Source organism: Mustela putorius, unplaced genomic scaffold, assembly GCF_011764305.1.
Source record: "Mustela putorius furo isolate JIRA1106 unplaced genomic scaffold, ASM1176430v1.1 tig00537248_pilon_pilon_pilon, whole genome shotgun sequence".
Classification (NCBI taxonomy): domain Eukaryota; kingdom Metazoa; phylum Chordata; class Mammalia; order Carnivora; family Mustelidae; genus Mustela; species Mustela putorius.
The window spans coordinates 1,052,262-1,067,226 of record NW_025422387.1 but is presented as its reverse complement, the minus strand read 5'-3'; the positions used below and the strand labels follow the sequence as shown (position 1 = coordinate 1,067,226).

Sequence of the window (14,965 nt, the reverse complement as noted above, 5' to 3'; positions counted from 1 at the left end):
ACATTCATGCACTCCGTGGGTGGTCCCCTCTGGCCCCTGGACATTGCATTAAGTGCCCCACAATTTCCATGTGCCCCCCCCGTGGGCACAGTCAGCACCCAGGTATGTACAAATTACCCAAATAAAGAGCATGTGTGATGCCCTGGTCTAGTCCCACCCCCAGCACATGGCACCGTTTCACAAACCTCCTAGATGTTTCCTCTCTCTTACGGAAATGCAGGCTTCTTCTTTGGAGAGTGATGCTCTAGACCGCCGCCCCCCACCCCCCACACACACACTTCTGTGGCTCCATTCATGCAACATGGCCTTTCTGATGACAGGATTGGAGGAAAACCTGGACTTCTGACCCACTGCGCTAATCAGAGCCCCTTCCCAGGGTTTCTAAAGTCACAATGGAAGACCATGAACCCATATTGGCACTCCCTGGCCCCAGGTTCTTGGAGAACAGGAAGGCTAAGAGAAGACAGTTGTTGCCAAAGGAGATGTGGGCCGCGGAAGAAGGAAGACAGAGGAGGAGGAGAAAGGGACCACAGGGCTCTTCCGAAGGTTGATAATGTAGGAGAATTTTTTCCCCATTTTTGTGGGTTTCTGCCAATTTCAACCAAGTGGCCTGACAAATGCAGAAGGAGAAGTGATTAATAACCATTTTTGCAATAAAGGAATGCATGAGTGACCACCTTCATCTTGTCCTGCAAGTCACAGGAGGCTGCCCAGTTTATTAATGGAGAAATCTTGCCGTAGCACTGTGATAAATATCACCGCACGCCTCTAGATGAAAGAAGACACCTGCAGGTCTCCTGGGTGCTGGCCATTCAGGGGCAGCCTGTCAAAAGGCAGTGCTGTGCAAACTGCCATCTCCACCCAGAGCCCGAGAGAGCTCCCGCCGGAGCAGGAGGAGACACAAGGCATAGACACCATGTGGCGGGATACCATTCCCCTCCCCTGCCCACCTCTGCGAGCCTGTGCCTTCTTCTTCCATTCTGTCCTGCCCAGCCTTTTAAAAATCAGAAGATTCTTTCTTATATGAAATTATAGCCACCACTGATTGCAACTTATAGTTTGCTGAATATTTAAAATCTATTAATTTACAAAAAAAGAACAAGAAATACGGGCACCACTGTCATAGGAAAACTTTGGATGACAATTTGGCTCACTTGGGATTCTTTTTCCTTCTGTTAACAGCAGCCCTATTTGGGCCTGGGGTTTCAGCAACCAGGAGAGAGAGAGATCTTCTCTACTGACGTGGTCAAGCTGGTGAGACATACACCTGTTAGCCCAGGAGCCGTCACTCTGTGGTCTGCTTCTCTGAGCTCTCGTCGCTCAAGCTCACAGAAGCCACCACGTGGGCCTGGGGGTGAGCACAGCTTCTATTCCCTACCTTGAGCGGGGGACAGAGCTAAGGAGCCTCTGTGTTGTCTTCTGACTCTGTGGTCAGCCTCGCTGGAAGCCGCTGGGCAGTCTGGTTTCTCTTTCCTCCTTTAGGTGCAGAGCATCTTTTCCGACCAGTTCTGGGGTCCACATCCAGACTTCCAGAAGCATCTCTCGGTTTCCCTATCCTGGCACGACGGCAAGAGTTGAGGCGGGCCTCCCCACCTTCTCTGGGCCATTCAGCTGCTCTCCCGGTGAAGTGTTCTTCTTTTTCTTCCCCCATCATTAGCAGCTTTTAAGTTCCACTGGATCATTAAAAAGGCTGCATGAATGTTTGTTGTTGATGCAATAGATACCTGTTTACCTTGACGTCCACACTTCTACTGGAATATAATTGCTACCCCCACTACTACAGTATTAAGACAAAGCCCCCACTAATAAGATTTTGACCACTTACTATACACGGGCCACACATACAATGTCATAATCCATACTACCAGTCTATGGTGATAATGTTATTGATATTCTATGGTACAGATAAGCAAATTGTGGCTCGGGGACACTAAGTGATTTTTAGGACAAGTGATCCTAACATACAAATAGAAACAAAGTCAGTAGATGAACAGATAGAGATAAGTTAGATATATGATTCTTTCATCGACCCTGGATTCAGCCATACCTGAAGTTGCCTGTATCCCTGAATTTTCCATTTGTGAAAGTTAATTAATGTTTCCTTCTGCTTTAACATACTGAGAAGAGTTCTCACTCTCACTAACAAGACCAACTTGAAAGGTAAGTGTAATTTTCCCTATTTTGGCAAGCAAAAAAAAAAAAAAAAAAAGAGGCTGAGCAGTTAAGTCACTTACCTAGGGCTCCATGAACACTTGGTACTCGCATTCAGCAGAGATGAGAAGGAGGGAAGATGGAGAAAAGGAAAGAAAGAAGATCCTTTATAGTGAAGAGACAGAAAGGCAAGATTCTCACTTAAGTTCACTTGCCTCTATGAGCCTTAAAATCATGTAGTATCCCTCTATATGAAAGCATACACCCTGCAGTTTCTCCTCTGGGTCCTATGATCACTTTCTCTTGGTTATAGGAATTCAAAATACCTACTAGCTGGCCTTGTTTTAGCCAAGGAACAGAGCAAGAAACAGGAGCTACTGTAAATCCTTCAAACATAGTTATCTAACACAGGAATGAGCACTAAGAAAAATCATCAGGGTGGCCAAAGGAGGAGGTTTTAGGCTCTGTTTCCACATGTTCCTGACTTCTGGATGTCAAATAATTATGGATTATCTTCTGCGAGAAGATTCTGTGAGAATTCTGAATTCTGTGGCGATTCTGGGTTCTGTTACATTCCTCTGAAAAGTGTTAACTTTTTAGGTTTGGCTGGCAAGCAACTTGGTCCAGTTAGAAAGCTACTAATTTAAGTCTTCAGCTTAAATTAGTTCAGTTCTTTTACTCCCCATGCCTATGTGGTCCATCAGTCTTCCAAAAATGTGGGCAGAATGGATACCCCAAATTTGGGGATGCTCCTCTCTGGTCTTGTCTGTTGTTAGACCCCCCTCTCTACTTTCAGTGACTGTGATTATTCCAGACTCTGTCCTCTGGTTCTTCAGCTCACAAGGATTGGTTTCTACAGGAGAATCCATTGTTCCTAAGCAGCAGTGGCAGTGACCTTAAGGGGAAGAGCCACAGAAACAGGCGGTTTTTTTCACCCCTTTTCCTTCTTCCAAGTGTTGGCTTCCTTCTGGAATCTGTCTCCTTGCCTCCCTTCACTCTTCAGAGCCTCCCGGAAGTTTGTTTGGGTCATTTGTTCATGCTTCTGTTTTGGTTTTGTGTTTTATTTTACTTAGAATCTGGAGCTGTAAGCTGTATGACTGTCTATCAAGTAGACATTTACTTACCCACCACAGCTGAGGCTAAACTCCTCCATTGCCTCTTCGATGAGTTCCCCCTGAATTGTCTTGCTCTGGAAGCTGGACACTCTTGCCTCTCTGGTCCTTCCGTAAGGTCCAATCCATCCCCCTGAAACAGGCAGATAACTCAGCTCTCCCTGAATCACATCAGCACTTAGGAACACTGGTTACTGACTTTTGCTTATCCTCCGACTCCCCCTTCTGGATTTTTCTTCACCTAGCTTCTCCCACAATTATATAAGGTCTCTTTCCTGAACTAAGTTCCTTGTTTATAGTGGTTGAGCTCCCCTAGTCCCACCTTGATGAATCATGGCCCCAGAACTCCATCAGCAAATACAAGGGCCACCTACATGATTTTGGTAATGCCTTCTGCAGCAGTCATACAGGGAGAGGGTCCCACTCCGTCCCCTGGCCAGCCTCATTCCTGGTTCTGCCTGGCACGACCTTTCATCTCTTGAGGCTTGACAAAGACCAAATGCCAGTTGCCTGAACTCTGTGAGGACAATGGCTATGTGGGGAAGCATGGGCTCCTGAGGTCCTACAGATGGTGGGCAGGGAAGCATCCCACCTCGTATTCAAAGTCAGAGGCAAGGAAACTGTAGTGAGCAGTAGGGGTCTCTTGAGAAGAAAGACATCCCTTTGTGTGAAACGCTGCTGGGCTTAATGGCACTAATGATCCGTCTTCCTCTTTGCTCAGCCCCCCAAATTGGAGCATTTCTCCTTTTTCCACTGGGTCTGCAGAAAAATGCCTCTCAGCGCCACCAGGGGGCACTGCTGACTCTAGAACCATCTGAAGCCGGCACCTGGGGAGGGAGCAGAGCTATGCCTCCCATAAATTCCCCGAATTGGCACTGCATTGTTCCAACTGTCAAAACAACACAATTTTGGCAGTTTTCCATTCGAAGCTCAATCTTTTTTTAACAGGCCATCAGAGACTTTTAAGGGGAGTCAACAACAATGCAGTGGGTCTAGCTGCACAGCTTCTGAAGGTACCCGGACAGTCGGAACCTGGGAGAGGTGGCTGAAGGCAGCCAGGATGGTCATGAATCCTTGGCTTAAGATGCTGATCACGGGGGGCCGGGAGGGGCTTTAAAAGGAAGAGTAATATCGCCGCTTACATGCTGGGTTGCATCTCACAGTGGTTGGTTGAGTTTGAAATGAATTATTCCCTATTAACAATTCAATGTTTACTTCCTACCAAGTAATGACTATAAAATTGAAAAACAAAACCAAACCAAAGACTTAGGGTTGGAGAGGATGCAGTCAGTGGAATGGCTAGACCCGTCACATCTCAGGGCCAATGACTTTGGAACGGACTCAGACTGTTTCTTCTGGCCAGCAGTGAGGGGACTGAATGGAAGGGACTATTTCTATACCTGTTTATGGGCTGTCCTGTGTTCCTGTCCTGTTCTTCCTTCCACAAAGACTCTGCTCTCCTGTCTTGCCCATCTCCACACTTTTTTTTTTTTTAAAAGATTTTATTTTCAAGTAATCTCTACACCCAACAAAGGGCTCGAACTCACAACCTTGAGGTCAAGGGCCACACATCTTCCGGACAGAGCCGGCCAGGCTTCCCACCCATCCCCCACACTTCATCTCTCATCATCCCTAAAGCCAGTGATAGAACATCACTCCCTCAAAGCTATGGCTTGGAACGTGTTCAACAAATTCGGGCCAGGCACATTCTGGTTCCTCTCTGGGTTCAAGGTGAGTGGCCATGTGGAGAAAGACCTGGCTGAGGTGGGACATTTAAAAGGAGAAGGAAGCTATTCAGAGGCTCTCAGGGGGGAGAAAACATCAAGTAGGAAGTCTCTGAAGGGAGAATAAGCAGAGCACGTGTAGGGAACAGAAGCAAATCCGTGTAGATGGAAGATAAGTAGGCGATGAGAACTCCTCATCTCGGGCTCTTGTAACATTTCATTTGTGCCTGTTCTCTGATGGTCCCTCAAGACATCTGTGTTTGTGTATTGTCTCCCCTGGTACACTCTCTGAGGGCAGGGTCCTAGCCCAGTTCCCACCCATAGTAGTCACTCAACAATTACTCATAGGATCAAAGATGGATGAAACATGGAGATTGTTTTCCTCCTGTACCAAGATCTGATAATCCACAAGGAACAAGGGCACTGCTGAGCGAGTGAAGTGTGGCATTGAATGTTGGGTGTCTCAGTGAGGTTGGGCGATGTTATGGTACAACATCAAACTGGCCCAAAATGCCAATGGCTTAAAACAGTGAACACCCATGTATCACTCAATGTTTTGGTGACCACTGCTGGTTGGCAGGGAACTCTGCTCACTGAGGTCATTCAGGGACCCAAGTGATAGAGCAGGGGCCACTTTGACCAAAGCCTGTCCCCATGTCCATCCTATCTGAATACAGAGTTCAGTGAGATGTGTATTAAGCAACTGTCCTTAGCTGACTACATGATAAACTGTCCAACCTCATGCTTCTTCTGGAATGATGCAATGCACTGAGTATGCACATGCCGACTTCTTATTGGGACCCAAGTGAGAGTTTCACTTCAGTGACATTTTCAGATAAAAATAGTTGGAATAATGACTTTGGATGATTAGGTAGGGAGTATAATGGAGTAATGATTTAGGGAATTGCTCCCCAAAAGCTGGTCCCCTGACGCAGAGCCTCGAGATGACTTGCAGGCTTGTTAGGAAAAGTGTCGCAAGCCCCCTCCCCTAGCCCCTCATCCTGATCTACTGAATTAGAATCAACGTTTTGACAAGTTCCCAAGGTGCTGTGTAAGCACAGGAAGGTCTGACAATTGTTTACAGGGATTCCCCAGCCAGACTAATTGGATTCAAATCCCAGGGCTGCCAACTACTAGCTCAGTGATATTAAATAAGTTGCCTAAACTCTGTTTCTCGATTTGTTGGTAAATGGGGTTAATGACAATATTAACGTCATAAGATCATTGTGAGGATTAAATGAGTTCAAGTAGTAAGTGAGTCAAAAACTTGTCACAGTATTTAAAATAGTGCCTAGCACGAAATAAGGAGTCTGTAAGTGTTCGAGATGAAGACAGTGACTGTGGTGGTAATGGTGATGGTAGTCATAATGTCAACAATGACGATGATGGCAATGATGGTGATGATGATGGTAATGGTGATGGTGGTGATGGTCATGATGGTGGATGGTGATGATTGTGGTGATGGTGAGGCTTATGGTGGAGATGGTGGCAATGATGATGATGATGATAGAGATGGTGATGATGGTTATGGTGGACATGATGATGGCAGTGATGATGATGATGGTGGAGATGGTGATGATGGTTATGGTGGACATGATGATGGCAGTGATGATGATGATGGTGGAGATGGTGATGATGGTTATGGTGGACATGATGATGGCAGTGATGATGATGATGGTGGAGATGGTGATGATGGTTATGGTGGACATGATGAGGGCAGTGATGATGATGGTGGTGGAGATGGTGAGGATGGTTATGGTGGACATGATGATGGCAGTGATGATGATGATGGTGGAGATGGTGATGATGGTTATGGTGGACATGATGAGAGGCAGTGATGATGATGGTGGTGGAGATGGTGTGATGGTTATGGTGGACATGATGATGGCAGTGATGATGGTTATGGTGGAGATGGTGATGATGGTTATGGTGGACACGATGATGACAGTGATGATGATGATGGTGGTGATGGTGATGATGATGATCAGGAAACAAATGCCGTTAAGGCGATGTCGGTGTGCTTACTTCATTTATCACTTAATCTGAAGCATTATTACTCAGCTCCTATACTAAAAGGACCATTTGCTGACCTTGATCTCTGAGTAGAAAGGTGATGGGTAGAAAATCTGCCCTGTGGGTCTTTACCCAAAGCCTGGGAAGGCAGCAGGTACCAAGAGGCTAACAAGCCTGCAGGTCATCTGACAGGACAAGCGTCCGTGTGGCCATTTGAGCATCAGTCTTAAAAATCATCTTCACAAGTGCTGTGAAGTACATAAGCCTAACGATTCACAGACCGGTACCCCTGGGGCAAATAATACGTTATATGTTAATAAAAATAATTAATTTAAAAAGCCATCCTCACAGGCCAAACATCACTTACATCTCGCCTTTTAGCTGGGGTAGCTGAGTCTGTGTTCCTGCCAGAGGAAATTAATCTCCACAGAGGCCAGGTTCAGGCAAAGATGCCAGAGCAGCACAAGACACTGGGGAGCTTGTCTGTTAGGCTAAGTGGAAATGACAAAGGAATAATTTTTCGGTGTTTGTTCAAAATAGAAAGGTCTAGCAAGTGAGACCTAACACAAGTTACCAAGACACCTCGTGCAGAGAATGGGTGGACATAAGCATGCACCTCGAACAGGTAAAGGTAGTGAGTGGTCACAGATGGCCCCAATTCAACCATGTTTGACCACATCCTAGCTGGATGACCCTGAACAAGCCACATAACCACCTGGACATCAGCTTCCTTGTCTGTACAATGGGCTAATAAGGTATATATCCGTCGGTTGTGAACAGAGTTGTTTGGCAATTAGCAAGCATCTAATACATGTTACTGCCATTACTGGGATCATCACTGTTGCACTACTCCTGGCCAAGTGAGCTCAAGGTAAAAATGTGTGGAGCTCAGCTTTCTGGTTGGGAAGGCGGGGCTAGTAATCTGTAGCTTCAGGATAGCTACTCCCTGGACGGGTGATGGGCTTCATCTTTATGCACACATTTGTGGCAGGGCTAGGAACACAGGGCTGAGCAGGCCAGACCTCCCCCACAGAGCTGACACGGGCTGGGGGAGGTTGCAGATAGACATCAGCAAATATGCATGTGAGTGAGCAAGAGTGGATGGTGAATGGCCCCCAGGGTTGCCTCGGTGCTTCCTTTCTTACTGCACGCCACAAGGCTGGACTCTTGATCCAGGCGTGGTAGGTGTGGCGGTAGGAAGGAAGGAAGGACACTCTGTTTCTCCATTCTACTTCCGCACCCTGTTCCATGTGAGCCCGGCGGAGCTCCTGGAGTTTGCCAGAAGAAGAGAGAACCTAAAGCTTGTGGATCTTACCAAGGTCAAAGCCAATATTAACTCAGAGCTGGGGGCTATGAACTGTGCCACTTCTGGAGCAGGTGGAGGCTCACCTTGATCGCCACCACTGCCATCTTCTAGCACCTAGCTTCAACTCCCATCGGAGCCTCAGCATCCTTCTGTGCTAATGTACCCCCAAGACTGCTCACTCCTGCTCTTTTCCTTCCTCCCTGAAGGGTATATTTGGCACCCAGCGGCTTGGGCCAAAACCCCGGACTACTGATGCTCTCCCATGGCCCCACCATCCATCCGCAGAATCTTTGCCTCCACCAGCAGCCAGCAGCATTCATGGGTCTCCGCCTCCAGGGCAGGCCTCCGTGCCCACCTTCCAATGCTTCCAATGCCAGCCCCCAGCACTCCTGCCGGCCTCCAGCCGACCTAATGAACGCCAGGCTTCCTCTGCCGCTGGGACCCTTGGCTCTTCCACCTCCTGGCCTTTGCACTTTGGGTGCCTCAGCCTGAAAAGCTCTTCTCCCAGAACCTGCTGTCTTGTAGGATGGCTTTCTTTAGAGTCTGTCTCCTGGAATGTGAGATCCATGAGTGTAGGACTTCCATCTGTTTTGTTCAATGCTAGAACCCCATATCTGGGCCCGACAAATGGTGACCAATAGAGAAATATTTGCTGAGCGGATGAAGGAAATGTCAAAGGACAGTGACAGTTCTCCCGTTAAGGGCTCGGGAAAGCTTAAATGGGATGAGGTCTATACACATTGAGAAAAATGCCAGCCCAGATTGCTAAACACACGTCTTCCTTCTACCTTCCTTCCTTCCTTCTTCTAACACCAAGGACTTGACATTACATCTGCAAGACAGCTATAGCTGTCTCGTAAGGCCAACACATAGCCTTTATTTTCCTTGTCCTTGGTAATATATGCCTATAGGCCCTGCCCAGAGGCACACCTCACGAGAAACACATCTCGTGAGCTAACTCTGTGAGCTCCATCCCTCATTTTACAGCGGTATTAAAAATTTGGTATGTAGGCATGAACAACCACATAGTCTGAAGTCATCTCTTTGACTTAGGAACTCAGGCGCATGTGGAGGCAGCGGGTTTCCTCTTTCCAATAGCTCTTGTGTCCTATAAATCATGTTAATTGTCTCCATGTGCCCACAGCCTGTGGGGAGTTTCGAAAAAGCCTTTGAGGGGATTAGTGGTCTCTGATGTTTGTTATGAAATTCAGAAAAGCATCTGGAAGTAATTTAAGTTAAGGAATTAATGATTTGGGGGTTAAATAATACATGCCTTAAAAAAAATAATAAACACAGGAAACTGTTAGCCCATGAATCTCTTAAGTTCTCACCTCCATTTGGGGGGATTTTCCTTAAACGATAATTCGACCACATCCTCCCTACTATTTGGTTTTGCACACATGTTTGATACCTAGAAGGTCACCGGATAGATTAAATGGGATCCTAAACAGATTTGCAGAAAAGAAGCACCCATTACCTGAGTCTCCTTGTGTCCACCCCTGAAGGAGCAGGAGGGAGGCTTTTGCCACCCACGCTTGGACAATCAGTCTGAGGGAGCTCACGAGATTCAGAACACCTGAGGGTAACAGTGAAGCAGGTTTACCTGGCCAAGGACATCTTGTTTTTCTTCTCATCTTTACCTCTTCTGCATATTTCTGTGGTTCCTTCAGTTTTTTGCTTCTTGATGATTTGCACCGTGGAGTCCCAGACCACCATCTGCCTTTGGCTTTGCAGTGGAAAGCAGTATTCTGTGCCAAAAGGAAAGAAATTATGTGTATGCATGGGGGAGAGAGGGTGGGTTGCAAATTATAAACTTACCAAGGAGAAGGGCAGGGGCATGGAGGGCATCACTAGGGGCTTTTTGTTTCCATCATCCGACAGGGTGGGGGGTGGATGAAGCCGATCTGAACCCCTCCCTCAGGAATAACAGATATGTCGCATTTCTCACTAACGATAGAAACATTTAAATGAAAAATATTTCTTCTCCAGTGACTTTAGGCTAACAAATAAAAATGAGAAGGAAATATGTTTTCCATTTTAGGAGCCCAAGTCTCCTTTACGACCGCTTCCCGAGGTGTGTCTACACTAGCTGAATCAACTGAAGAATTGGGCAATTATCAGCATAATCCACTGAAAACCTGAAAATCTCTGCCACCCAGGCAGGCCTCCCTTGAGAAGTGGCCTGGCTGCCTTTCCCAGAGGCTTTGCGGCTCTGGTGAGAGCTGGACGGGTGGACCCTGCCTTCCAGGAGCCCAGACGCCAACCCCAGGGGAGCGTCTGGCGTGCCTGGGGTGGGCTGGGCCTCCCAGGGAAGCTTCTGGGCTCCCGGTGCACCACCTCTCACTCACAGGCAGGAGAGGGAGTTGGGGTCCCGCCTTCGGATTGTTCAGGCCTCCCCCCACCCCCGTGAGGCCGGAGCGTCAGTAACCGCCCAGGCAAGCGGCTGGCGCCCCCGCGAGGAAGGAGGGCAGGTCTGGCAGCGTCGCGAAGTGGGGTGGCGCGGCGCGTGCACATCTTTCTGGCCCGAACTGCAGGTTACTAGTTGTTGCAGAAGCGGGTCTGGCTGGGGGAGGGTGTATTTCCTCCCTGAAGAGTTAGTAAAAACACATGGGGAGTGGGGCCGAGCCCTGATAATATAAAAGGATCCGCGGTGGAAAATGAACCTTTTCTCCACCGCCGCGTTCCGGTCCCCACCCCGCGAGATGCCGCTGCGAGCCTCTGCTCCACACACAGACACGCACAGATGTGCGCACGCCTCCCTCCACCCGCGCCCCTGGGTAGGCTGCTCCGCGCGCTGCTTTCCCCACCGAATGACCCGTCCAGAGCTTTCCGCAGCTGATGCTCGGGACTTTCAATTCCAGATGGCCCCAGCTCTCAAGACAAAAAATCGGGGGATGACCTGAAATTGAAGAGCGGGGAGGGACTCCCACTCGCCCCGCCGCGGCCGCGGGAGGGTGGCGAGGGGAAGGGTCCAGCTCCATCTTGAGCCGCGGGTCCCTGCGCAGAAGTCTCCGGGGCGCGAGCCGCAGGGCGCGGGGGTGGGAGGCCGCAAACCGACGGAGCGGACCCCGGGTGCGGCCCGAACCCCGCTTTCCAGGCTCCCCAACCTCTTCCGCCCCCAGGGATCCCGCACCCGCGCCCCTCCCAGCTCTCCCCGCTCTGCTCGGGCCCGGGGCGGGGCCGGGGGCGGGGCCGGGGGCGGGCCGGGGTGGGCGGACCCGGGGGGCGGGGCGGGGCGGGCGGCGGCTGCGGCGGCGGCTGGAGAAAAGTTGTCCTGGCCAGAGCGCGCGCTGCCGCGGGATCCAGAACCGCCGCGGCGCCACGGCGGGGGCAGGCGAGACCACCGGATCTGCAGCCGGGCCGGCCGACTCGCAGCCGGGGGTCGCCCCGGGGCATGGGACAGCCGGCGGGGACCGCGGGCCGGCGCTGCGCCCCAGGCGGGCGGAGAGCGGCCTGAGCTGCCGGGACGCAGGATGCGCTCCGAGGGCGCGGCCCCCGGGCCGGTGGCGCCGCTGTGCGGGGCGCTGAGCCTGGTGCTGGGCGCGCTGCTGGGCAAAGGTAAGGCAGGGCGGGCGTCTGTCTCGCCGGCGCTCGGGAAGTTCCCGGGTCGGGATGAGCCGGGGCGGGGGGAGCCGGAAGGCGGGGGTGTCGCGGGAACCTGGGGGAGGCCGCCGGTCCCGCCAGGAGCGCCCGAGTGCGGGGCGCCGAGAGGCCCTTCCTTAGCCGGGAGGACGTAGGAGCTGGGCAGATTCGGCTGGTCCGACACCTCCGGATTCGGGGTGCTTTCCAGGGGTGGGGGGGGCGTGGCTGGGGGGGAGACTGTGTCCCCCCGCCCGAGTTCTGTGCGGACCGAACCCAGCCCCAGCAGTCCCAGTGTGGAGTGGGGGGACCGGCTTCTTTGCCCCCTTTCCTCCCAGCTTTGAGCCCCCAATCCGCGCGGGTCAGTCAGACCGGGACTGGAGATCGGGGAGGGCATACCGGGTTTGCGCCCGGGCCGTGGGGTCCCGAGAAGCGACCTTGGCCGCAGGAGGAACGTGCGCTCACAGCGCAGCTCGCGGGGGCCCCGCCGGAGCCCAGGGGCGGTCCGGTGTGCCTGGTGGGCGCGGTGGCGGCCCTGGCCCTGGGCTTCCCGGCAGCGCGGTCCCGGGAGGCCGAGCGCCTCAGTCTCCTCATCTCAGCAATGGGGACGGCCGCGACCCTGCCCGAGGCTGGCGAGGCTGCAGCGAGCGAAAGCCCGCCGCGCAGAGGGCTCACGGAGGGTCGCGGCGGCTGCTGCTGTGGCGGTCGTGGGTGTGTGTGCGGGGGCCGCCCGCGCGAGCCGCGCTGGGAGCGGGGTCCCGGCCGGGGAGCGCCCTGCCCTGCGGGGCTCGGTGGGACTTGGGCGCCGCCGGGGCCGCGGGCAGGCGGGGCGGGCCGCACGCACACAGCGGTGCGGAGTCCCGGCTGCTCGGCCCGGGGCGGAAAATGAGAGAGACGCTTCGCTGCCACCCGCGCCGCTCGGGTCGGGGTTCCCAGGTCCACTGGGTGAGACCGCGGGGGCACAGGCGTCCGTGCGCCTTCGCGCGGCACCGCGGCTCCGGCCCAGACAAGTGCAGCCCGCGGAGAATCCCAGCTGTCTCCTGCCCGAAGCTCTGCGGGCTGGGCTACAAATGCGTAGAGAGAGACAAGTTACCAATTGAGGTTAAAAAGTAGCATTTGCTTTTTTAAAAGTCCTTATGCAGCGCCTGAAATCCCAGAGAAATCCGCTTTCCCTAAGGCTGCAGGTTCTCAGGCACACCAGCTGGGCGAAAATCGCTGTTTGAAATCGTGTTCTCTCTCCGGAGAGCCCCAGGTAGACAGCAGTGTGTGTGTGTGTGTGTGTGTGTGTGTGTGTGTGTGTGTGTGTGCGCGCGCGCGCCCGCGCGCGCCCGCGCGGCGCTGGTAGAAATGGGGCGACTTTGGTTTAGAACGGGACCGAAAGAGCAAACATGCAGTATCCGAAGCTTTAATTCGGCCGCTAGCTCTGCGTTCTAGCGTTTACAAGACTCAGTTTCCCAAAATGTAAAGTGGCCACTCAAAAAAGAAAAATCCTTTCCCCCAAATACTTGACAGGGACTTATGGGTGGTAAAGAGACTTGATGGATGGAAAGGGCTTTGTAGAGGAAGGTGGTGTCATTTTAAACCGGGTAAGGGGTGAGAGTCCCGGATCAGGTCCCCCCCCCCCCCGGGAGGATTTACTTAGCCCAGAACTCTGAATGTGGAATGTCCTTTTTAAAGTAAGTTGTGGGCCTCTCTTAATTAAATTCCTTGTTTTTTTTCCCTATCTAGAGGATTTTAGCTGTAATTTAGGAGTAGCCATTACAAATGTCCACCTAGAAGAGACTAGGGGCAGCAATTTGGTTGGAAAGTGGAACTGGGAATTTTGTTTTAAAGATGCTATTTACACAGCAAGGTTGGGGTGATGAAGATTGTGGGCATGGAGATGTCCCACCCCTACCCCCAAAGCCCCCCCTTCCTGGCTTAGGGCAACCTTGAGTTTCCTCTCCTGGCCTTGGCTTGACAATTTCCCGACTGTGGTCTGGGGGCCCGTGGTCCCTAATTCACCCTCTGCCAAATGTCTTTCATTGTTTCCCAGGACCAATAACAGCACTGCATTTCTCCTCTGATTCTTCCAAGAAAATGTGTGCGCCGTGAGATTTCTTATAGAGAGGAAAGTTTCCTGACCCTCATTTAAATTTGTGCTGTCTTTTAAAAAAAGGAAAAAAAAAAAATCCATCTCTGACTCTTCCTGCCCAAGGATTTAAGTGCTGATTTCTAGAATCCTCAAAACCGCTGATCAATTTTTAGTACCAATTGTATGTTTATTCTCAACTGTTGGATTTAAGGCTCTGCGATTCTGCAAGGGTTGGAGTGGAGTCATTGTTCCTGGGAGGTTCTATAAATAGCCAGGGCATTGAAAGATTTAAGATTTAAGACCCAAGATTTAAGGCTTGGGTAGGTGAGGTGAAGTGTCCTTCAGTTAGAGGTTGAGGTATTGACCCCATATGGAGCGGTGGGAGGGTCTGGGTGGGCTGAGAGGCTATCAGCATGTTCTAATGGTCGTTGGTCACATATGGGACCCCTGGGAAGGTCACACAGGACCACAACCTATTCTGAAGCCTTTGGGGGCAGATATGCTTCAAGATTCAGAATTATGGAGATCTTTGAATAGCTAGCTAGCTAGAAGCATAGGCTTGTATACCTCTATTGTGTAACATCCCAAGCTGGGCGTGGCCATACCCATCATCATGCACATTGGTCATTCTGCACCAACTGTATAAGTACGTGAAGGCGGTTAAGACCCCCCAAACAGCCTCACTTTTCTTGAGGTCAGCATTGGCCACCAAGTACATTAAGACCAAACAAGCAAACCTTTTGGGATGCTGAGTTTATGAGAAAGAGTTTGGCAGGTTTCATGAGTGGAAGGTAGTCTGGGTGGAGAGATGACACAGCGTTCAGGATGATGCTGGAGAATGTGTCCTTCCTACACTTAGATCACATACGCACACTCGGTAGACACAGTGTGCCTTATGTCCGTGCCTGTCCCTCAAGCTAACACTCTGTGCTGCATTGAAGTTTCCTAGAAATAACTGATTTCAGTTTCTTAGAAGCCATTCTGTTAAACCACCCGACTCTGGGCT

The 14,965-nt window shown here is 51.2% G+C and overlaps 1 protein-coding gene and 1 long non-coding RNA gene across 4 annotated transcripts in view; one reads left to right on the top strand and one right to left on the bottom strand.

The window, feature by feature from the left end:
- Positions 1 to 678: 678 nt before the first annotated feature.
- On the bottom strand, positions 679 to 11,477 carry LOC101690560. Of its 3 annotated transcripts, XR_006604782.1 has the most exons (5): positions 11,206 to 11,477; positions 9,910 to 10,054; positions 7,368 to 7,491; positions 2,235 to 3,396; positions 679 to 1,673 (listed from the first exon to the last, which is right to left on the bottom strand). It is a non-coding gene; the product is annotated as an uncharacterized LOC101690560 (long non-coding RNA). The 3 variants fall into 3 exon arrangements; XR_006604781.1 differs by lacking the exon at positions 7,368 to 7,491; XR_006604783.1 differs by lacking the exon at positions 7,368 to 7,491 and having other exon boundaries at positions 3,276 to 3,396.
- Positions 11,478 to 11,548: 71 nt separating this feature from the next.
- The window catches only part of TMEM132C (transmembrane protein 132C), a 288,038-nt gene continuing 284,621 nt past the window's right edge, over positions 11,549 to 14,965 (top strand). Inside the window, exon 1 of the mRNA XM_045073630.1 lies at positions 11,549 to 11,864. Coding sequence (XP_044929565.1) covers positions 11,780 to 11,864 — 85 coding nt within the window. The 5' untranslated portion in view covers positions 11,549 to 11,779. The remainder of the gene's footprint in view (positions 11,865 to 14,965) is intronic.